This window comes from Artibeus jamaicensis, unplaced genomic scaffold (genome assembly GCF_021234435.1).
Source record: "Artibeus jamaicensis isolate MK-2021 breed Jamaican fruit bat unplaced genomic scaffold, CSHL_Jam_final contig_548, whole genome shotgun sequence".
In the NCBI taxonomy this organism is placed as follows: Eukaryota; Metazoa; Chordata; class Mammalia; order Chiroptera; family Phyllostomidae; genus Artibeus; species Artibeus jamaicensis.
In genome coordinates, this window is record NW_026521883.1 from 1382867 (window position 1) to 1407245 (window position 24379).

The 24379-nt window shown below is 46.1% G+C and overlaps 1 protein-coding gene across 2 annotated transcripts in view; it reads right to left on the reverse strand.

The window, feature by feature from the left end:
- SAMD4A (sterile alpha motif domain containing 4A) overlaps positions 1-24379 on the reverse strand; it is a 202496-nt gene that overhangs the window by 39828 nt on the left and 138289 nt on the right. The window contains exon 4 of one of the 2 annotated variants that reach the window (XM_037155560.2): positions 10812-11075. The exons of the other annotated variant lie outside the window; for it this stretch is intronic. Within the exon in view, the coding sequence (XP_037011455.1) occupies positions 10812-11075 (264 nt within the window). The remainder of the gene's footprint in view (positions 1-10811; positions 11076-24379) is intronic. 2 annotated transcript variants of the gene reach the window in all.

Sequence of the window (24379 nt, forward strand, 5' to 3'; positions counted from 1 at the left end):
CAGTGCAGAGCTCCACATGCTGTTTCTGCCACTTCTCCAGTGAAGGGCTCACCAGGCAGCTGTAGACGCCCCTCCCCCGCAGACATGGGTGGAGTCGCTGTCGTTCTTAGCCTGATCTTACTCCTTCCTAGGCTCTCATGGAAATGGGGCACCTGGACTCCAAACCACCCCTCTGCTGTGCGCGTGTCTGCTGACCATTTCTCCGAGCTATGGGATGCATCTGGATGTGTCTCTGACATTCGCCTTTAATGTCATCAATGACATTTGTATCAGGATTTGAAATGTCCAAAAATTGGCTAGATCATAGGATAATGGGCATTCCAAAACACACCCAAAATAAGCCCCAATGTTGGGATTGTAGAGTTAGGAAAATTAAACAGTAACTGTATTGAAAAGCCACAGTATTCTTACTTTGCTAATAACTAAGTATAACCAAAACAAATTGAGAAGTCTCTAGAATCATTTCCCCCGGCCCCTGACTCATCCTACAGATGGCAAAATTGAGTCATTAATTCTGGATCACAGAGTACGTGGTGAAATGGGGACTTGAACCAGGTCTCTTGAGCCCCAGCTTTTTCCTACATTGTATCAACTTTTTTTTTCAGACTGAGGACCAAACAGCCCATCAGTAGGAGAGCTGAATAAACAGTACTCTCAAACAAACAGACTGCAAAGTACTCAGCAACACTGAAGCTTTGGTCAAGGTTATTCATGCTTTCTATCAAGTATTCTCCATTCCTAGCCATGATGGTTGCAAGATCCTGTCTATCACTAAATGCTTTATTCTGAGGCACTGACAGAGACCACAAACACTCCAAAATAAGTGGAAACCTTCTAATGTTTTTCAGTGTTTAAAACAGTTAATGGGGGTTGAGTAAAGAGAGGCCTGGCTACTCTGAAATCAGGCCCTGCCTCCCTTTAGGTGAACCGAACCTGGGCTTGGGGAATGTGGGTGTGGGTTGGTCTTCTGAAACTCAAAGATATAGGAGGGGAGGGTGGCCTGGTGAGGTTACTCTGTGCTCTGCGGTGATGTGAAGGCCAAAGATGGAGAATTTCTGGAGAAACAGACTTGGAGGTCCAATGACATTTTAAGGACAGATTCAGTGATCTCAGGCAAGAAATACTTGATTCTGTGCTTGGAACCCTTCATTCTACTGCAACAAGTGGTGTCCCTCCAGGCCCATCATCAACCGCAAAGAGACAGGCGCACAGTACCAACTCGACATTCTCCTTGGCTCTAACTGCGACTGGATCGAGAGTCCAGGACAAGCCAGCCCAGAAGCTGCCTTCCCTCCTTCGATATCCTGCAGCTACTTTACCAGACTTTATTCTCCACCGCGTTTTTGCTGCCGTTAAAACAGCTCTCATACTTCTGCAGACAGACCAGCAGACAAACACAGCTCCAGCTTTCAGGCCAATGACAGGTTGCCATTTTGTCACCAGGTTTCTTGTTTGCTACTTACATCACTGAAAAGCCCCAAGTCGCTGCTCAAAGAACTCAGTGATCATGATTCAGAGGACTCTGGGTGACCCAGTGCCACACTGGGCCACCATGCATCACAAAACAGTATGGAACGACCTCACAGGCCAAACTTTCACCAGGTGCCCTATAGCTTAATCATGCAAAACCCACTGATGATTAAACAAACAGAAACACAAGCTACTAAATCATGTTGCAAACTGGGTGCTTTATAAGCCAAGGTGACACTGTAGGGTTTTGAGTCAGGGAGAGTCAGGTGTAAGTCTTGACTTGGCAAGTCTCAGTTCAATCAGTGCTAGTTCCTTTCTATAAAAGTACCATATTTTTTGGACCTAAAGCACTGCCCCCCCCAAATTTGGGAGGAATAATGGTTGTTAATGCTGCTGCTGAGTTCTGTTTACATTTACATTGGTGAAATACTATGTTATTTATGTTACTAAATATTTTACCACATTTTTTTGCTTCAAAAAAATTTTTTCCTATTTTCTTCCTCTAAAATCTAGGTGCGTCTCATGGTCCAAAAAAATATGGTATGTGACAGCCAGAATTCCTCTGGTGAGAGGGAAGGAAAAGCCTGCCTCACTCATTTAGCCCACAGGCAGGTCCTTGGGACTGTGTTCCTAGAAAGGGTCCCTCCACAAGTCCAGAGCGTGGAGAATTAGGCCTCCCTGAAGCGTTCTTTCTGGATATGTTCATGGGGAATGTAAGCTCTTCTTGGCTCCGTAGTCTTTGAAGCAGGTGCCCATTGGCTCTGCCTGGACTGCAAGCATCTCCACGCCTCATTCGGTGTCATGTGCTTAAAGAGCTCTCCCTTCCTGCGACGTGAAGTGATGAACAAAGAGGAGAAAATCCGGGTTCTCAAGAACATAGCCTACTAACCTTCACTCCCTGGCTGATGGCGAGGCACCTTCCTTTGCCAAGGATGAAAACAAAACACTGTTAAAAGGGAAACAAACAAGAGAACTGAGCACCTTCCCTATTTGGCTCCTCCCAAGCCAGGAACTCCAGTGATTTGGATGCTAGATTCTGTAAGATGTTGGCTGGAAATGAATTCTAACTAAAAATCAGGTCCAGATGCCACACGGCTGGATGCAAAGCTGAGAACCACCTAACATAACCTCAGACCTTCTTTTCATTCTGCAAAGCTGTGGCTATGGTTGGTGGACGCAGACAAGCAGGGCAGAAGCAGGGGGGTTTCCCTGGAGGAGCTGATACATAACTGAAAGTTATGTATCATAACTGATACATAACTGGGTGGAGATCCCAGACTAGAAAGTCACTCTCTTCTGCAGTGTGAAAGGCAAAGATGTTCTGCTATATGCTGAATAACTTCCTTACCAGGTATGCGCATCTTGATATTTACTCACTCCACATTTACTGAATGCCTAGTATGGGGGCCAGGCTCTGTGAAGTCATCAAAGAACTTTGCAATCAAGGAGCTTTAAATCTGGAGAAAAATTATAATAACTGCAGGACAAGCACTAAATCTACTCAAAGTTCTAGGAGGGCATGAAACTTTGCTTGGAAAGCGAGGGGTAGCTACCCAGTAGCAGCAAAACTGGAGTCACTGGGCAGACCTTCTGGGGAAGCCACTGCAGGAAGCAGGAACAGTATATAAACAAAGCACACAGACAAGGGAGCATCATGCAGGGTCAAGCAAACGCTTGGGTGAATGATAGAGCATGGTGAGACACACGGTGGGGCGAACAGCCGGGGGTCAGACGATTGGCATCTGTAATGCCGAAAAAGGAGAGTAGGCCTCATCTCGTGGATGATGAGAAGCTTCTGGAATCTGAGCAGTGGAGGCTCAGTCCGAGTCTGTTAGAAGGACGATGACGGTCCGTGGGAGGGCTGGAATGGAGGACGGTGAGAGTGGACTCAGGAGATGAATGCAAGCCCTTGGAGATGGCTTGGGAGGGCGGTGACCCAGGAGTAAGAAAGGAAGCAAGCTGGCCGTTCTTGAAGAGCAGGGAAGGACCGGGAGTAAGAGAGAAAGAGCCTAATTAGGATGGCTCTTTAGATGCGGGTTTGGGGAGACAGAAAATGCAGCAGGGACAGACAATTCTGGGGAGCAGCAGGTTTGGGGAGAGAAGAGGAGATGGTGAGTTCCACTTTACAGAGGCTGAGTGTCGCTGTGCTTGGGTCACCAGACGGAGACACCACCTGCTCAGGACCTCTGAGGAGAGGTCTGCGTCAGAGAACCATTTTCCTGGTCAGGAGTACAAGGTGGTTATTTCAGCCGTGAAAGTCGGGGAGATCACTCAGGGAGAGAGCGGGAAGTAGAGGGGAGCTGGGCGAGCCCTGGGAGGGCCGGCTTCTAGGGGCAGGTGTGGGGAGAAGAGCCCCTGCACCGCCATCCTTGTGCAGACACCGGGCCCCCACACCTCAGTGTCCATCCTTTAGGAAGCCCCTTCTGGAGTTTTCTGCAGTCCATAGTGGTTTATCTCCTCCTGGCTGTTTTTGATAATAGTGCTACACTCATCTTTTATGTGCTCTGTATTTACCTGCTGCTGTTTACCAATGGGATAAGGTTTCCAATTATGCTGACTGCCATTTCCCTTTTTGAGTTCAGCTGAGTCAGCCACATACAGGCTTTGTGGTGCGTGCAACAGCTCGCTTGGAGCTGGGCTCCAGTTAGAACTCGGGCTGCCTCCCTCACATGCCTGCTGTGGGGATGGCCGCAAAGGCCAGCCAGGTCAGCAGGCCACACAGCACCTGCCCCACCAACAAGGAGGCCCCATAAGAGACAAGGATGGGATCACGATCGCTGAAAGGCCCATATGGGAAGCAACGTACAGGGCAGGGAGTAAGGCATCCCTGGAAGAGAGGAATACGAAAAGCCCTGTTTTCCACAAGAAGCCTCACCTGTGGTGGCCCTGGCACCTGCAGAGGGCAGAGAAACTGCCATTAGCCAAGAGAGTCAGGCTGGTCTCAGGCAGCTCTTGTCCAAGATACAACTGCTGCAGCCTTGGTGTTTGAGGGAGAGAAGAGGGAAGCCAAGCTGAGGGGTGAGAAGGGGCTAACTCTTCAGTGTTGACAACATTCCTTCCTAAAATGAAGAGCAGAAGTCTGGCAGCGCCATCAGGTTTACTGAAGACTCTTTAGTTTTGGCTGGAGCAGAATGAGGAGCCCAGTTCTGTCCCAGCCTCTGAGCATAGGAAATAATTCAGTTCCTCTCTGGTCCCTATGGAGCTGTATGCATGCTCCTTGACCTTGGGACATGTCCCTGGTGGCCTCCAGGAGGGGTTGCATGCTCACAGGGAGCATGTGTGGGTTTTGAAAGGCACAGAGATGGCCTATTTGGGGGTAAAATACCCACTTACAGGGGTTAGACACAGAGAGAGGGACTGAATTTCTCCTCACAGCTTCCATGAGCTATTGTGAGTGATATTCTACATGCAGCCTGCTTTGCATCATTAAACTGAGGGTGGGTTCCATGTCAAAAAGCTGCCCTCTGCGTACCTGCAAGGTCCTTAGAGCACATCACATACCTGGTAAGGGATGCTGCTTGAAAGTCTCAGGACCTTCAGAATTCGGGAGAATCTTGGGGATTTGCTTTTCAAAGACATCAGGGCTCTCAGCCTATCTGAGAGGAGGTAGCATAAATCTGAGTCCAGCAGGACCTATCCATGCAGGTCATATGCTGGCATTTGAGAATAAAGAAAGTAAAGCAAATTTACTAAATCCTGGCTTCTAAGTTACATGAATTCAAAACAGTGCCCAGAAAGACAACCTTCAGAAAACAGCAACTTGTTCCCATGTCAGCCTTGCTGAAAAGTGTCCCGGCCGCACACGGCGCTAGGACACTCACACTCCGTCACTCCCCTTTACGACCCTCGGAAAGGATGCGTTTGCAGCCTTCTCACCAAAGCTCCCGACGGTTTCCTTTTTTCTTAAAAAAATATCACACTTCTCAATAATTTTCGTAATCTCATTCTGGGACAGGCAGAAGTTCAAAGGTCTACAACTGAGAAACAACCCCAAACCCCAAAATGGCTATTTCAGAACAGGCAACATATTTCCTTCGCTATGGAGAAAAAAAGATTACATAAGTTTCACCTAAAAAGACTCCTTAGAAAAGGCAAACTGAGCATATTTTCATCGCTGGTCTCTTCCACTCTTTATTGCTATGTTTCCATCACGCTTACTGGAGCCAAAGGTTCCTTTTGTACTTGTATCATGTCTGGTAAAAGCATCAGACATGGAATGGTTTCAGTTACGTCTATACTTTTGTGCTAACGCAATACCACGCATCGAGGTGCACCCAGTTAATGTTAATTTGTAACGGTGAGGCTGCAGCTCAAATCAAGAGAAACAGAACCCGATCTCTGCCCCTCACACACTGACAACAGCGAAGAGATCGTCTCACTCTTTGGAGCTCAAAGCGGTGGGCTTTATTTCTAGCTAGAAATCTGGTATGAAGCCCTCCCATGTTAAGTTCACTGCAGATTAGCACAACATTTAAACCTGGCCAGTAAGGAGAGAAGCTAAGGCTCTTAAAAAGGCTGGGCCAGCGAAGAACATGGTCCACTGTGGTCCTGGCTGGCACCCCTCCATTGGAATGTCCCACACTGTTCCCCCAATCTCTTTCTTTTCCTGTATACTCTTTGCTATAGATGATACCACAGGCTACACAAATGTCCCAGACAGAAACCTGGGTGTCACCTTAAGATCCCCCTACTCTACCACTGCCTACAGCCCATCAGTGTATATTAACTTCGCCAAAATCCCGAGAACACACTCCTATTGTCTGCATTCCCACTGCCAGTTGCCTGGGTCCGATTTCATTTTCCTCCTCAATTACTGACATACTTTCCACCTTTCAGTTGGCCTCCAGCTGAAGCCCCTGTCTCCTTCTCACTTTGATTTATCCTCCACACCACTGCTAGGGTCCCATTTCCAGCGTGCAAATCAAACAGGTCATTCTGCTGCTGAGATTCCTTCAAGAGCGTCTACCAACCTCAGGACACACAAGCCAAAATCTTTCATGAAGCCTTGCATCTGGCTTCCCCCCTCCAGACCCCTTTCCCATGTGTCCTTAATGTTCAAGCCACAGGACCTACGTAGCCACACTGTCTCATGCTCCCACACTTGCTGTTCCCTCAGCGTAGAATGTCCTCCCCTCCTCTTCTCCATTTTCCTGACCTGTAATCATGCTCTGGGACTCAGCTCCAGGCCACTCTTCCTTTGGGAACATTTCTTGACTTCCTTCCACTTGATTTCGGGCCCACTATGGTGCCAGCTCAGACCCAGAGCAAGTCTCCAAGACAGGACATTTTCACAGCTGTGCACCTGCATCGGGTACCTGTTTGTTTCTCAAGTGACAGTGAGTCTACTGCGGCAGGAACAATCTCACCTCCGTCTCCCCAACAGCTAGTCCAAAGCCTCTCCCATCAGGTGCTCAAAAAGGTCAACTGACTTGAATGAGGACAAGGATGAAACCGGTTAATCAGTCTTTCTTCCCTTCTCTCTATTCCCATATAACATGGCCACATAACCCAGCAACCGCTCTGGCCTTTGCATAAGTCGTTAGTTGTTAGGTTTCTACATTTCTGAGGACACGATGTCAATACAAGGGAGAAAGTGTTTATTCTACCAACGGACTTCTCTTTCATATTTTCTCTTCTCTCTAGGGAATTATGGAAATGTCTTTATGTGCCCCTCTTGGCCGCTGTGTGCAAGAGAAAAGGTAAGAGAGAAGGTCCTACTCATGCGATGCTGAGGGAAAGGCGGACACTACGACTGAGTACAGACCCAGAGTCTGGAATCGTTCCCCTGGGAAACTCACAGTGAAGCTGTTGCAAAGAACAAGGACAACTGAACTTAGAAACCACAACCAGCATATTTAGTCCAAACATGTATAAGCAGTAGCAACACCCCCCCCGCCCCCAGGGAATGTTAAAGGGGGAAACTTCCATATTCCCATTCAGAACCTCACTTCTGTCCCTTAATTTCTAGTTGGGTAGCTGACCCCACTCTTCCCATGGCCTGGGATACTCGTCTGAGGTCCCTGCCCCAAGGGCCAGCCAATCCGTGCTTCGGAGCTGGCTTAAACCTTCAGGATGGGTATTTACTATAAAAGGAAAACCAAATCAAAGCAGGCAGATGATGCTGACCCTCTGAGAGCAGAGTTGGTCTACTTGGGCGAGAACTCAGTGAGAGTGCCCAGCAGGGAGTGCTGACACGGAGACAAAAAAAAAGGCCAAGATCGATGTTTGTGAGAAAATAAAAAGAGCAAGAATGCTGGGCCGTGAGCTTTATTTCACACTTTTGACCCGAGAGGCACATTCCTGAGGGACAATTCATTGCCAAATCTAGCTACTCTGTCTGGATGAAAAGGAAGAAATGGATGAACATAGTGTTTTAGCAAGGTACGCACGACTGTTGGCAAGAACGATGAATTCACACTAAATTAAACTCAATTACGGTGACTTTTTATTCTTTTCCCAAGGTGTGGGGTGAGGGCTGACATGCATCCCCTGGAGATTTGGAACAGCTCCAGATTCCACTATGGATTCCTTGTTGTTCTCGTGAACAGGCTGTTTATAAGCCAGAAGAACAGCAGATGATGGCGTCCCGAGGTGGACCAGCACATTGCATAAAAGGGCCGACACTCCTGCCAAAGGGCCTGGTCACGAGAAAGAAAGAGATGCGGATCCGAGAGGCCGTGCTGGCTCTTTTTAAAAGCACTTCACTGGATTTCATATTTCATTTCTCAGAAAGTATGAATTAATTTGGAAATTTAAACCAGCATCTGCTCTTGGACAGGGGACCCAAATGACACACTCCTGGGACAGGCTTGCTAAGGCTGCTTCTCTGGCACTCTCCTGGGGCGCTCTCTGAGCGGTGGCCTCCCCATGAAGACAAAGACCTCAAGGCAGCGCTGGGGGAGGGGCTCCCCGGTGTCCCTGACTCTGGCCCCTGACTCTGAAATGCTGCCATGTCCGGGTGTGGACATTTCCGCTGTGTGGCCATCGGCTGAGCTGAAAGTGTACTTCTCCGACAAACAGCATCCTTCATCGTCTCTCTCATTCCTTCCTTCCAATGTTTTGCCCTTTCATTGGCTAAAGGTTTTATACTTTAAATCCAAGTCCAATTAATTCTTCAGGAGAAGAACGGTTCAGTGGGTCAGCAGGAGGTGGACACACATAGAAGAGAGTCATTTAGTCAGCAAATTGCCCATTTTCTGGACGCACCCCTCAGGCCAATAAAGAAAGTTGTGGATATAAGATCTCGTCTGCGTCATTTTCTAACGGAAGAAGCTCTGAGGAGACAATTCTCATCAATTCCAAAGGAAGGAATCAAAGAAGCTCATCCAGTATACAGGACATTCCTCGAATACTGGAATATTTTGGCTTTTATTTTAAAGGAGGGATAGGACATTCACTCAATTTTTCTTTTATTTCTCCTTAAAAAAATGTGCTCTCTACTCATTTGTCACCTCAAAACACCAAAATGCTGCAAACACACATTTGCCTACTTTGAGAGAATGTCTAAGGTGTGCATAAGGCTTCAAAAAAAAAAAAAAAAAGAACAAAGAAAGAAACACAGAAAAAAGGGGAAGTGAAAGGAAGAAAACAAACCTCCCATGACCAGAGCAGCGGAACAAACATTCCTCCCTGGGAGAGGTCTGTATCCTGGCGAACTGCCTTCTCGCTGGACCTTCTTACCCTTCAGTACAAAGGCCAAGGTCTCCTTCCCAGAGTTACCAATAGGACCACACATACAATTTCCTGGAAGCATGCCACCCAGACAGCCTGCTTCACCTGGAAAGAAGCCAGCCAGGAGCAGTGGCTGACTCTGCCTCCCTTGGTCCCTCAGGTACTTCCACGCCCAGGGGCAGACGCCCTGCGGGCTTACCTAAAGCATGGCTGGGCCTCGCCTGCTACCCATCACCTGGGGCTCAGCTGCTTGAGCACATAACCATGTTGCATGAACTCAGAAATGGGTTTTGCTAAGTCTCCAAAATTATGACACATTTCCCCGAAAACTGGGAGAGAAAGAAGACACACATCCCCTTCATGGCAAAATGAGCCATTGTTTTTGCTAGCTGCAAACACCTTTAAAGACCCATTGGTGTCACCAGGGGAAATCATCAGGACACATCCCACTTGCTCTGGGCACCCAGCACAGGACCCTGGGGGTCAGTGGGGGGGGGGGTGGGACAGGGAGGACACAGGCCTGAGCAGCTTGGGAGGGACGGGCAAGGCCTGCGTGGGGAGTGTCTTCACATCAGCCTCACTCCATTTTCAGCCTGGTGTGCTTACAGTCGGCACCTTCCTGGGAAGTGTGGGTGTCCCTCTGTGCCAGGCTTCCATGGCAGGGAGGGGACTCGGTACAGGGCCTCCCATGTAAACACTGACCCCTTTCAAGGGAAAGAACAGAAACAGCAGAACCTCGGGACTGTTAATGCAAAGAGGGTACCGTCGGAGCCTCCCCCAGCCCCAGAGCCCCGGACACGTGACTAGTTATTGTTTCTCCTCTTAAATTGGTATTAGCGTGTCTCTGATGAGCATCTTTCCCTAAGGACTTCCCAGCCCTTGAATAACTGGCATCTAAAAATACAGAACACACGAATCCTCTTTGAATCTATCAAGGGCAATTTGGAAATCTCTATCTCCTGATGAGTATCTTTAGAACAGGGTAGATTTACAGGGCAATGTAGGAACATTTATTTATGCGGCACAAAGAGCCTTTATCATCTGTATGCAAACCTGTTATCAGGCTTAAAACACTGTCAGATATTCCCAGTGGTATTTTCATATCCCTTCAACAGATGCAGGGAAAAGGGTTGAAAGGTTTCTTTGGATATCAAAGGAAAAGGGAGAGAGAGAGGAAGCACTACTACAGTTCTGCATTAAGAAAGGTTTAAAAAAAAGATCCTGTGGTTTGTTTTGCTAAATTATTGACGGTTCCCCAGCCACAGCAGCACATGGCCGATGAGGTAGAAGGCCTCAGGGGCTCAGCACCTTTACAAACAGGGCAGATGGAGGAACGTACGTGCGAACAGTAGATCCTATCAGTGTTGGCTGTGACTCATTTGACTGTCTCAAGTCACTGCATTAAAAAAATAAATTAATTAAACAGGGCGTTGACCTCTCTTGCTCTGGTTCTCGCTTCCCAGGGTTTGGCAAGAAGCCCTGAAGGGGAACCCCGAGCCCTTTCCTCCAGGGTCAGCCCAGGAGCTCCGCAATGGATATTGGTCCAGTGTGCGGGCCTGGGGCCGGAGGTGGGCTCCTTCTCTCTTGCTGACTCCTTCTCTTTTTACCCTTCTGACTCCAAACAAAGGGAGGGGCTCTGTTTCCCAGTGGTTGCTCATCCAGTCACTCACCTTTCATACCACTACCTTCTTCTTGGAATGTGTTACGAGCAGTGGTCTGATCTTCTAAGTGTTCACTCCCACCACTTCCTGAAGAGGCTACACTGCTTTGTGGAGACAGGGGGGCATGATCGGATGGGAGGCACTGGGGTCCTCTAGCTCGCAAGTCCTCATGAGACATCCATCCATGTCCTAGAGGCTGGTTTGGCACATTCATGGGTGGGGTAAGGGACACAGATCGTTTCAAAGGGCTGTGGTGTGCCTGGCCTGAGAGAACTGGAAAAAAAAAATAAAATGAAATAGGTTATTCCCCCCCCTTTAGCCTGGGCCACAGAAGGACCCACAATACCCCTGAGAGATCCTCTAGCTGTCTCGCAACGCCATCAGTGGTCACAGAGCGTGCCTACGGGCCCAGCCTGGCCCTTCCCATTGGGCTGGATTAAAAGGATCCTGTCCGGACCTCTTGGTGGGTTGGGTTTCTCCAAGGAGGCTACACCTTGGGCGCTATAGCGCCCACATATGTGACCCTAGCCTTTGTGCACGGGGAGCTGGTTTTAGTCCTAATGCTAGAAATCAGGATTCGCAGCAGCAGGCTCATTAATCAGGAGACTCGACAGCCTGGCAAAGTGGCCGGTCATCTGCTAAGGATGAAAAAAAAAAGTGTTGGACAATTTTTTCAAATGCACAAAAGCTGACATTACCCATGTCGTCAGGGTGGACTTCCCGACCAGAAGGGACCTTTTCTGGACTGACCTGGAAGAAGGTGGACTAGTCCTTCCAACCAAGATTGAGGGGACTGTCACCTCTGAAGGGGGTGCAGGCTCAGCAAGGGCCCCAATTCTAACATGGATCCCAGGGACTGGAACATGGGCAGCTGCGCGTGAAAGGGTCGATTCTTCCCCATGGCTCCACAGGTCAATGCCAAACTTTATATTGAAAACACTGCCAGGTAACAAGGCTTTCATTCAGAAGCCGGTGGGGGGCTCGGGTAAGCTGGGAATGGTTTTCAGCAGCATGTTCAGCCCTCTGCACAGTGGGCAACATCTGCATGGCCCCCTCTTTTAATTTCTTTTCCAGAAAACTAGGAAAAAAGCAACAAAACTCACATAACTGGCCAAATTAAATTGAGGTCATTCAAGGGAGGGATTTCACAAAAATCAACGCCGAGGGAGCCGACGGTGCCCTCGGTTGGTTTTTCTGGGTGTGTAAAGTGACAACTTTACAAAGGACGTCTATTCATAACATTCTCTCCACACGGGCCCCTGACAGGTCCAGTTTGTTTTGACTGCTGCAGGAGTAACATGGACTTGAGCCACATGCGTTTTTAAACATTTTTCAGGGAAGCCAGTAAGTTCCACCTCAGGCTCTGCCCGCTCCAGCGAGGTGTTTGCTCACCCAAGTCCGGATGAGCGCGTCTCTGCTGGTGTGAATCTTTCTGTGGTTTGGGGGAAGCAAATCTGACGTCCCTGCATAGGAAGTTCTGCTTTCTGTTAAACTGCATTTCTGGTGGGGCAGTACCCCCACATACAGGCCTGGGTAGCAGGTTACCTCACCCCACTTAAAAAGATGAACACCAGAGCCAAAAAAGCCTGGGTGTTGTCAGAAAGTGTGTTCAGGGCAGTAACGGTGTGGGCTGGCTGCTCGTGACCAGCGACATTAACCAGGCCCTCAGAGCAATGGGCTCACAACCCTATTGTCAATATTTCCATTTGGTTCGTGTGGCCAGAAGGGCAGCCTTGTGTACGAAAGGGGCATGAGCAGAAGATCTAGAAACTTCTTTATTAACCCCCCCCCCCAAAAAAAAGAGAAAAAAGAGGGGGGAAGGGAAAAGGAGATGCTAAATTTAATATTTGTAATCTGAAAAATTCCTAATTTGGGCAGAATCTATCAAAAGCAAGGACTTATCATCTAACTTAAAAATATGCAAAGGGAACATTAAAAATTTTTTTGATCCCAACAGGCTGAAACAGCTTGTATTTCCACTAAACAAAGTCAGGAAGAAACAATTTTAAAAGGCTCCCTGGAAAATGCATTGCTACTTGGTTGGATCAGAATTAGCAAGAGAAAAGGGGAAGAAAAAGCAGGAAAAGAAAAAAATAAATAAAAAGGAAGCAGCAGCAAAAATGAAGAGAGAAGCCAATAGGAAGAAAAGCCAGACATCCAGAAAATCCATTTCATGCCTGTCTAAGTATTTATATAAACTTGGGTGGACTTTGTTAGGGCTGCCCAAGTGCTGGAACATTTCAGCTTAGACGCCTTTGCTTTCTGCTCCTTCTGCAGCCATTTCAGAATATCTGGTGAAGGCTCTGAATGGTGCCAGCCAGGTGTGCCCCAGCCAGGTGTGGCCCAACTGGGCATGGGGGTTCCCCTTCATGGCCAGGACTGGAGTGAGCCCGAAGCCACAGCAATGGGCCTTGCTGACGAGAGAGAGAGAGAGAGAGAGAGAGAGAGAGAGAGAGAGACGCAGCTGGGAGCTGGTGGAACCCTTTGCACTGGGCTGGTTAGAAGTGATAACTGAATCCATAGCCCTAGGTGGTAACACTGCTAAGGTCCTTTGGATGCTATGAACAATACCATGTGTACATAGTAACTGAATGCTGTTACTGGATGGGGCCAATTTGCTTCTTTCCATCTAAAGTTTTCTTAAGGTCCTTGCTCTGCCAACCCCTGCCGCTGCCAATTGATGGACTTCCTAGGGGAAGCTGTGAATATCCGAGGAACCCACTGGCTTCTTAGAATGGGACTAAATGTTTGCCCAATTTAACAGGATGTATAGGCATTTAGTCATTGAAATCTATACCCATTTCCTCGTACATTCCTGAGTTTGACAGAAGTCACAGGGGATATGCTATGAACTTGGCCTCTGCATCTAATAAAAAATCAGTTGTACCTCAGGTGCCAAGGCCTTTTCCCAGTGACTTTCTACTAAAGGGCCCCCTCTCTGCCTAAATCATAAACATCCCCATAGCTGGCACCAAACTCAGCAATGTCCCCTCAGCATCAGCCTCCCACAGCAACCAAGGAAACTGTCTCACACCAAACTTGTGATCTTCAGAGGGGGCCATGGGGTTGGAGCCAGGCTGGACCCCACACCTAGATCAGAGCATCACGCTGGGCAAACGCCTGATTTCTTTAAAGAGAACCGAGGCCCCGAGACAATCCAGGTTTGTCTCCCCGTGGGAAGGAAATGAAAGCAGGTGAAAGGGCGACCAGCCAACAGGCCCTCTTTGGGGTGAAGACAAATCTTCAGCTAGAGGTGACAGTGCCCTTGAAGCCAATTTCAATGTTGCTTTGTGTGCTGGAGTACTTTGTTTGGCATAAAGTAGACAAAGTGGCGGAGGGAGCACTGAATGCCCACAGCAGTGAGATTGCAAGGCAGCAGGCCACGGCCCTGTGGGACTACCGAGGTGGCCAGTGCACGGGCCCAAGGGTTTCCTCACTGCTCCGCATTTATTGTTTTCTAACCGAGAAAACTCATCCGAAGTGGTGACAATAGAGGGCGAACTGATATTCAGGCAAAAATAAATAAACAAATTCCCTGTCCTGTGAGAAGGAGGGAGAGAGGGGGAAGAGACCCTCTGAGCAGCTTTTCGGCGCTACGTCGGCTGCCCCAGAACGACTCCAGCTGGGGGCAGACCTTTTGAATGTTCCCGCGTCTGGACTGCACTGCAGCGGACAGTGGCACTGCCTCGTTCTGATTTAAGCAGCCCCAGAGTCACAGTCTAACAAGCAGAATTAAGTCCACTTGAAAAAAAAAATCTCAGTGTAGACTAGCAATCAGCAAGTTCCAGTAGAACCGAGGTGCACATGCGCATTGCATTCGTGACCCTGTAACTGTGAGAGCGAAGGGCGTAGTTTAGGGCGGATCCATCAGATCGAAAACCATTCTAAATGTCACTCAGGGACGCAAAGTCGTGCCTCTTTTGCTCTGGAAAAACTGAAGCTAAAACTTCATATCATGCACAGTATAGATTCAATATTCCTCATATTTTTAGAAATCTCTATAAGAAATTTTAGGTACATACATGTGTATGTATGCGTATGCATGTACATGTATATATGTCAGCAGAATATTGTCATTTTGGGGACACTTATAAATTCAAGTGAACCAAAAGTAAATAATAACCAATGAATAAGTCTAACTTAAATATGGAAAAGCAGCTAAAAATGAAGTGCGACGTGAGTATACAGGGTCTATAATCTGGCAGTGAAGTCTGCCCTGCCATCGGGGCCGACTGACTTCTCCACCCTCATCAGACCTGATGATCTCTCTTTTATCTTCAAGCATGTTTAGTGTGATTCCTTTCAAAGCCTTTTCTGGGGAAAATCCGATACCTGGTTCTGGGTTCTGTTAAGTATTTTCTTGAGAGCCTGGAAATCTATTTCTTTCCCATTTTCTCTGACCAACTTTGACTTCTGTCTCAATTTGTAATTAGTGAAATAAGATTTAGGAAACAGCTTTTTAGGGTATTTAGTGCTCTTTTAAGAAAATTAGGCAGGACTGCTTTTTTCTGCCTTCTAAGATGACAAAGACCAGGGTTGGTAGAAAGAGGAAGGCCTGGGAAAGTGGCCCCACTCTCTGTGGCTCAGCATTGGGCTAAGTGCTGTACCTCACTGTCAAGGAGGGCAGCGGTCCCCAAAGCAAAGACAGCAGATAACTGAAGCTTGAGTCTCACACCAAACTCTATCCTAACAAACTGTAAAGGAGGTCTTTTAAAGACACATTACATATTTTTCTGCTCTCTTTAAATTCATACACTGAATGCAACTTATGCTTTAAAAATTATTATTATGAGCCCTGGTTGGTATGGCTCGGAGGATTGAGTGCTGGCCTGACAACCGAAAAGCTGCCATTTCGATCCCCAGTCAGAGCACATGCCTGGGTTGCGGGCCAGGTTGGGGGTGTGTGTAAAGCAACCAATCTCTGTGTCTCCTGAACATCGATGCTTCTCTCCCTCTCTTTCTCCTCCCCTCCTTTCTTTCTAAAAAATAAGTAAAAATAAAATCTTTAAAAAATAATTGTTATGAGCATAGATTCATACCATTTTAGAACTGGAAGCCCCTGAAAGACGACATAATCCAGGAATTCCCAGGTTGTGGGCTGTGGGCCCCTGGGTTATAGAAGAGCTGAGAACCCTTATGTGCACCCAGCCTCCTTAGCAGATAAAATACTGTGCTACAATGGTTTTTATATGTATGCAAAGGCTGTTAGAATTAATAAAAGATAAATTTAATGTTGCTAAATTTATACCACTCTTTGTCATTTTTCATCAGCAGATTCAGAGCACAATCATTGTGTAATGAAGACTACGGTTGTTTTGTTTGTCAAAAGTTGAGTCCTAAACTCAGTAAACACGTAGAGATGACCGCTGCTCTGCTGTGCCTGCTGAGTGAGGCTTCCATAGGCAATAACGGTACAGGCCTCATGGGCTTAGCGTTCTCTGTACGCCTTTCAGGGTTATTCTGCTTCCTTAAATCCAGTCAGCCCTTACTTTTCATTGTTACCGCTGCGTGCTTCCAGCTGTTTCCAGGCTTAGCATTTTGTTCTAGAGTCTAGAGCCTAGACTGTTGGAGCTGACTTTAAAAAAAAAAAAAAAAAAGGACATTAAGTGTTCCCGTACCTCTCACGGCATCCTCTTTCATCAAACCAAATAGCCTGCCTTCTCCACCCATGCTGGGGCTCCGCGCCCTCATGAGGACCTTATGAACTCAGCCACATAGACATCATTTGAAATTTTTAACCATTTTCTTCCTAAGCTAGTTTCCCCATTTCCAACTTGACAAGCTGTTCTTAGAGGAAAACTGTCCATTTTTCAAATTCTAGGTGCTCAGGTGATAGGACTCAATCCAATTGCTAGCACAACTGAACTTTTCAAAGAGAAATTCTAATTTAGAGATTTTAGAACATGGCTTTAAAATATTACTTAGGATTTCTTTCCTGAATTATAAGGTCCTGGCCAATTCTCTACGCTGGCAATATATGCTGTGTGTGTCAATGTGCTAAGAACAAACACAGGGAATATTCTACTTGGATGTTGCTAATGGTGTATTTTAACAGTATTTTCTAGACTTACTTCCTACAGAAATTCAGAAGTACCAGAGAACCTTTACTGAACACACCCATCTATGGGCTTCCAACCTATCATTCGTATGTTTTGCTGCAGGATAAAGTTGGATACTTGTCAAGTTTAAAGAAGAAAAAGCTCAACCCACTGCGAGCTGCAAAACAGAGCTACTGTGTCACATCTATTGGGGGCGTGTTTCTGCCTGTGCCCTGAGGTTCAGGCCTGCTCATCCAGTGCCTTTCAGGTGTCAGCCCAAGAATTCTTCTGAGAGCACCGATTTCAGAGCATCGCAGGAACTGCTACTAAAGGCTTTCCATGTTCAAAGAGCAGAGTTCTGCTAAACCACTTGCATGAATACTCCAGGCATTGGCTTTACAAAAAAAAAAAAAAAAAAAAGCCGACATTTTAGCAAGGCTCAGTGGTGAAATGATATTAGACCCCGATTCCTCTTCTTTGGTTGGTTTTGTGGTACCACAACCAGTAATCTGAGGCCCTGTGGTAGGAATCTTTGGGGGAGAAAAGATTAATAGGAGTGCAAGAACATATTTAAAAAGAAAACAAAACCAGAGTATTTGATCAGTGACATCATGCAATAAAAGACAAAATAACACCAGTCACATTTATGGCCAAGTACAGATTTGTGTAAGGGGGAGAAGAAGAGTATTAATTACTAAGGTTAAAATGAACATGCTCTGCCCTCATTGCTTCAGGGAATAGATTAAAAGCAACTCTGGAAGGTTATATGCCTCAGCTCTGCATGCGTGCTCTCTGCTTCTTGTCCAAAGGTTTGGAAAACCAACGCTCACAACATCTGGACACCAGAAGACGAGCTCCCCCACAGGGCTTCGGACTCCACCTCATTCTGGGGGGGGAAGAGAGAACATCCTACCAAGCCAAGATGCGGTCGGTGGACGGGGTGTTCCCGACAAGCCCAAGAGAAAGCCACACACTCTCTGGGAAGAGAAAGTGTATAGACTTGCTTGTGCGACAAAGCAAAACAAATGGAGACTCTGGAAGAGAAGAAAGCCACAAAGAACCACACAACAAGGTCGACAAATACACACAGCTTTCCCTGTTAAATCTCGTCTCCATACAGGATTCAAGTGAGAGCCTGTGGTGCCGGGAAAAGCACCTGAGAGGCTTTTCCCGTAACCTGCGTCCTTGTCATTGGTGTCAGCTCTTATTACTCCCCGGGGGGCTCGGCCTGGGGGCAGAGCAAAGATGTGCACTTCTGCCTTCACATTATCACTGAAACATTTGGGCTTTTAAGAAGCAAATTAGAATGTTTCTGGCAGACATTTATAGCTGCATTAATCTTTGGTACATTTCATGTGTCCTCTCTTGTCAGTTTCTATAATGGCAAAACTGGGTGTCATACCGTAGAAAACCTATTTTAGTAGCTGCTGTTTAATGTCATTATTTATGAAATAAGTTAGACAAGAAGCCAATATCTATATATATACACATTTTATAGAAAACAGCGGATTTTGACTCACAGATTTAACTTCAAATCAAGCAGTCCTAAAAGGGAACTGCCCAAATTCTCTCATTCCATTCTATCAAAACCAATGACATCAACCATGGAAGTAATTTGACACCACTGAAGCAGATGTTTAAACCAATCCAAGGAACTGCGGGATGGACCCAGCCATTTCTACAGTTCCTGTATATTGGGTAAACCTCGTACTTTCCTGCATTATGTTTCTTTTCATGTATGTAATTATATCTACATGTACTTAATCCTTAGGTTTGTCCATGGAATTTCTATCCGCATAGCGAGTGAACAGACATCCAGAAATGAGCTTAGACGAAGCTGCAGAATTGGAATCATTTTGTTTATGATACCAAGTCAAGAAAATCATTGAGTCAAGCAAGTGCCCAGGAGTGGATTGATGTGTGCATTTCCTTGGTGGTTTTCCAACTTATCTGTAAAAGTGCTGCAGTCACTGTGTTTAAGGAAGAGAGATGGTGGAGAAACTCAGAGAGATAGGTGTTTGAGGACAAAACTTCCCTCCTTTCTAAAGAGATAACTCTCAAATTGTAACTTGTGACCTCAGCTCACATGCCTGTCCAGGAGGTGCTTCTCAGGTTTACAAAAGTGCAGTGGCTGCCTGTGTTTAACAACACCCAGGCTGCTCACTGAGTGTGAACAATGGCAGAGCAATCTGAGTGTGGAACTGGAAGCAGCCAGGGTTTCATGACCGACCAACCGAGCCCCGCTCTGAGCACCGCTCTCAAGGCCACGGCTAGAGCCACTGGACAAATCATCAGCATATTCTTTTACATCTTGACACCACCAGCAACTCTTGTCCAGAGGAAAAGTGGACCAACTACTTAAAAGGGGCTAACAAAGAATATTTTAAAACTTTGTCTACTAACTCCCATCTTGAGCTGAAATCCAGGCCAAGTCTTCACAGACTCGGGAGCTTAAAGGTTCCCAGATGAGAGGGAAAAGTGGCTCTTAAATGCAATGGCATGGAGGAGGCAAGGAATGGCATCATTAGGAGACGCATGAATCCGACTGCTGTCAGGGTCTCCACCTGCCACAGGCATGACAGGTGCCAGTATTGCTCTGAGCAGGAAACTGAACCTTTGCCTTAATCGAGCACCATTCTTTTTGCCTTTTCTTTGTAGTGTTAAGGAAGGGTTATGAATAATTGGAGATGTATTATGCAGTCCTAATTCTCAACTTCGTTCTTTGATAGAAGAATGAGAACTGGAGATTCTCAGCATGGTGGCTAGCAGTCCAATTTACTGATTAGCGAATTGATTCTTATTTTCATTAAAGCATTCGATCTAAATGTCAACTCTAACAATACACATTAATGACCATTGAAAAAAACCATAATTTGAGTTTACATTGCTAATTAGATGATGGTTTTTGTTGTTAATTAAGAGAAACCGGATGGTTTAGGGTCTCCTGGCTTCTTAATTATATTTGATTGAATCACCATGTGATTTAAGACAAGCTATTGAGGCTTCACACACCCCAATTCCCGCTTTCACTTCAACTTCAGCCTCTTCTCAAATTCTAAACTGTCACAACCTGACCCCGTGGGTGTTGGAACACAGTGAGATTGGTCCGTGTTTGTAAAATTGATTTACTATGGTCTGTAATTACACATAACGATTTGAATGTTTGACTTGGCACTGCATTTTTCATTTAAACCATACTGTTCTTCTCTACCCCAGAGAAACGACATTTACGTAATTGCTCTCAACTCATCTACTTGGGTATTATAAATCAGTCCTGGAATAAAAGACTTCCAGAGACACTGCAAGCATGAGGTTCCTGGCATAATTCAGCCCCTCGGACTGGTCTGGTTCAGGAACGGGCTTGAACAGGCATGACTTTCTTACTGGATGGGAGACGGCAGGGCTATCAGGAGCCTTTGGATTCCAGCAGCAGGGAGAACAGGCTGTTGGACTCTCAGGATGGCTGGACTGAGCTCACAAGGCCAGCCCAGATCCACAGGTCGGCCACTTCTGGACCCTCTGTCACCTGTCATACAAACTGTAGAGTCTGTGTGTTCCTCTGTAATGTGTCTTCTATGCCCTCGATCCTCATTATTCACAGTCTGTGTTTGCAAATTCACCTCTTTGCTAAAATGTATTTGTAACCTCAAAATCAACACTCGCGGCATTTTCACGGTCATTCGTGGACATACTCAAAGTGGCAAAAACTTGGAGTCCCTGATGCCCATGTTCCTGGCTGAGGCTGAACAGACTTTGGCCCGCCTTCCTGTTTGAGCTCTTACGCTATAAGCAAGTATCCTTTTTGAGGTCTTTTCAGTGCCCTGTATGTCTAACTTTGGTGTTTTTTGTTGGTAATTTTGCTGTTTAAAGGGGTATAGTGTTGCCCTGACCAGTGTGGCTCAGTTGGTTGGGGGTCATTCTGCAGAGTACCGGTTCGATTCCCAGTCAGGGCACATGCCTGGGTTGGGGGTTCAGTCCCCAAATGGAGCAGCAACCCATTGATGATTTCTCTAACATCGATGTTTCTCTCCCTCTCTTTCTTCCTCCCTTCCCCTCTCTTTAAAAATAAATAAAATCTTTAAAAAAAATGGCATAGTGCTGAGGTGCTTGCTAGTGTTCCTGTGTGCAGTGAGGCTGTGATGTGCTTTATGGAGAAAATGGAGGCATTAGATGAGCTTTGTTCACACCTGAGTTATAGTGCTGTTGGCTCTGAGTTCAATGTTAACGAATCCATATGTGTGCGCACGCGCACACACACATATGTGTGTATTTAAATAGAAACACACATAACACAAAGCTATGAATTAATTGGTTGATGAAAATGTTGTGAGTCTTACAGGAACCTAACCCTATATTTGCCTTAGGAGCCATGATTAAGTATTTGCAAATTTAGTGTTCAAAGTACCTTTATAGAACATAATTACTGCAAATAAGGGGATTGGATAGATAGATAGATAGATAGATAGATAGATAGATAGATAGATACACACTCTTCATTCCACCTCCCATCCTGTGATATTTTGTCATATTTGCCATATTTTTGTCTTAGGCTAGTAGTTCTCAACCTTGACTGCATGTTCAACCTCCTTGGAGGCTTTAAAAAACCCTGATGCCCAGGCCTCCTCCTACACCAAGTAATAGGAAATTCTTGCAGTAGGGTTGAACATCTGCAATTTTAGCTGCATCGGGGTTGTTTTAATGGCTAGCAAGGGCTGAGCACCACCACCTTAGGCTATTTTCATGTCTCAGTGTCCCTCCAAATTCTGTCTCACATCCTGGCCATCTTAAGCCTCCCCAGGTTGGCTGCTGCTTCTTCCTGACCTTAATAACATGCCCTCAAGATTAGAGGCAATTGTATTTACTTTTCAAGTGGATTTTAATAGACACTATACAAATGATTGCTTCTCCCACCCATAGCTCATTTGCTTTGGGTTCACATACAGAATTTTACTTAGACTCTGAAGTCCAGGATTTTATCACTCTTGCCCTGCCCTCCTGGTCAAAATAAATGATATTTTGGTCCCAGAATTTCAACTCACACAATAGCTAGGTGGAAATTTCTAAAGACTCCCTAGACAAACGTTTGGACTATTGAGAAGTGGTATCTAACCTCTTGCTTCAGCCACTCACTCTTGCTAAGTGGGAAGAGTGAGTCAGGGGTTCAGCCCAAGCCCTTTCTCATTATGAATCAACTTCAGCACATTTTCCTAGTCTAGAAACTTGGCTGCTGAGAGTGTAACTGATTTACAAACAGCAAAACTTGTGCTTTAGATCCATGAACTAGCGGCATTCATTGTCATCATCTGGAAGCTGGTTAGAAAGGCTGGACTCTCAGCCTCACGTCAGATCTACTGAGTCAGGATCTGCATTTTAAGATCCCAGGAAATTTATGTGCACATTGAAGGCTAAGAGCACAGGCCACACACCCAGTTCTGACTAGCAGGCTGACACGTGTTCTCTTGATGTTGGGGAAGGCATCAACCAAAACGAAAGCAGCCTACTGAAGTGAGAAGAATTTGGGATTGGGGTTGAAAATTATCTAACCTTTCAGTGTCTCAATTTTCTGCATTAGTGGATATCAAAGGCTACATCATAAGACTGGGGAAAATATCAAATTATTTAATGTGAAATGTTTTGCAAGCTGTAAAGGGCTATAGAAATATTAGTCATTAGTTGTCAAAGTAAGAATAACCCCAAATAAATCAACACTGCTAATGGAAAAATCAACTCAAAGTACTAGCCAATCTAAGGACATCATGGAGTATTTCCGGCATATTATGTGTGGTGCAAAAAATATCTCTGCTTACCTGATAGTGTTTCCCAGATTTACAAGAGATGAGTTTCCCACCATGCTCTGTCACACCAGGTCAGTGCCTTCTGCACTCTATCAGGACCCTTATCTACACTGACCACTTTCCTCCGCCCCCATGAGAGTAATCTTCCTTTGACTCAGGCTCCACCTGGTCTTCCCTCCCCCTGATTTTAAGTGCTCACACTGCATTTCTATTTTCTGAAGGGCCAGGGTGTGCACATTGCCTTCTTTTCCGTTAAATTTCAGTTCTCAGAAACATCTCATGGGGCCTTCTTTTTGTCCTGACAATGGTAAGCACTGGCAGCCCAAAGTCCTTATTGCTGATTCTGAGTACCTCCACTATAATTAGAAATTTAAAAGTTAAGAAACTATTATGTGAGTGGGTGATATTGGGTTCTTCACATGGAAAGCAAGGAGTTGGAACAGATCTTTCATTCATTCATTCATTCATTCATTCATTCATTCATCAGACATTTGTTAAGTGCCCATGATGTGCCAAGCTCTCAAAGCTGAGGGCACAATGTTAAAAAAGCCATTACAGCCCAATGGATGATCTTTCAGCCACTCTTTGAGCGAATTTTCTGTGATGTTATTTATTAGCATCTTTATGCAGTGCCATTCCCATTTGGACAAGATATTTCCCCACATTATTTATTTCTCCATATTTCTTAAGAGCCTGACTTGTAACACCAATAGAACAGCCAGCCAGGGTGTCGGGGTGAAGGAACTGCCAGCTGCTCACCGCAGGCTAGATTCTGGAGAAGGGAAGGCACTAAATTAGATCATTCCTCCCCCTTCCTGGCTCAGCCCAGTGCTCTCATTTCTCCTGCACATTTTAGGCTCTCATGAAAGTGTGAGTGAATGACCGAATGCTCTGTCTCCTTGTTCTGCCTCCTTTGTGAACTGCTTGGGGCCGGGGATACTATACTACCATTTCCCCAAATGCAACCCAAAAGACCGGTCCTTCCTGGTCCTTCGTCCTCTGAAGAGGAGGCCATGTGAGACTAAGCACAACATCCCAGCTACCATTTGCCAATATAAGGTACTTGGCCAAATACTTCTGCATGTTGCTCCATATAATTCTCATCTAATGTCTACCAGAGTAGGGTCTCTTATTATTCTCTCTTCCCCCCAACACACACATTTCACAGATAGGAGGTTGAGGTACAGAGAATGAGTGACTTGTCAAAGATCATTTAACTGAGAAGGTGCAAGAGAGAACCAGGGTCAAAGTCTAAGGTTCTTTGACTTTCAAGCCTGTGTTCTTAAACCCAATACCACATGGCTTTTTGTGATAGAAGGAACTCTGGGCTTAGACTTTCAGCCCCTGACACTGGACTCTCAATATCCAAAACCCTAAGCAAGTCCATTGGTGCCTCAGGATCTCAGTGTACTTGTGCAGAAACCAGTTAAAACAGCAGTAGTACCTCTTTTGCCTACCTCCCAGGGTTGCTGTGGGGTCACATGCTGCCCACATCATCCACCCACCCACCCAATTTTGCTAAGCATTGCCCTCCCCTGGGCATACTCTGGATACTAGCAAGGATGATGAAGGCCCACTACGATGTGTACAAAAGCTACTTTTGAGATGAAAATATGTGAGTTGTTACCTTCCTAGAGAAAGACTTTAGGCTAACCTCCTTATTCATTCCCTTAGTCAACAATGAGCATCTCTATGCACAGGACATTGTGCTAGTCACTAGGGCTACAGATGCCAAAAGGAGTAT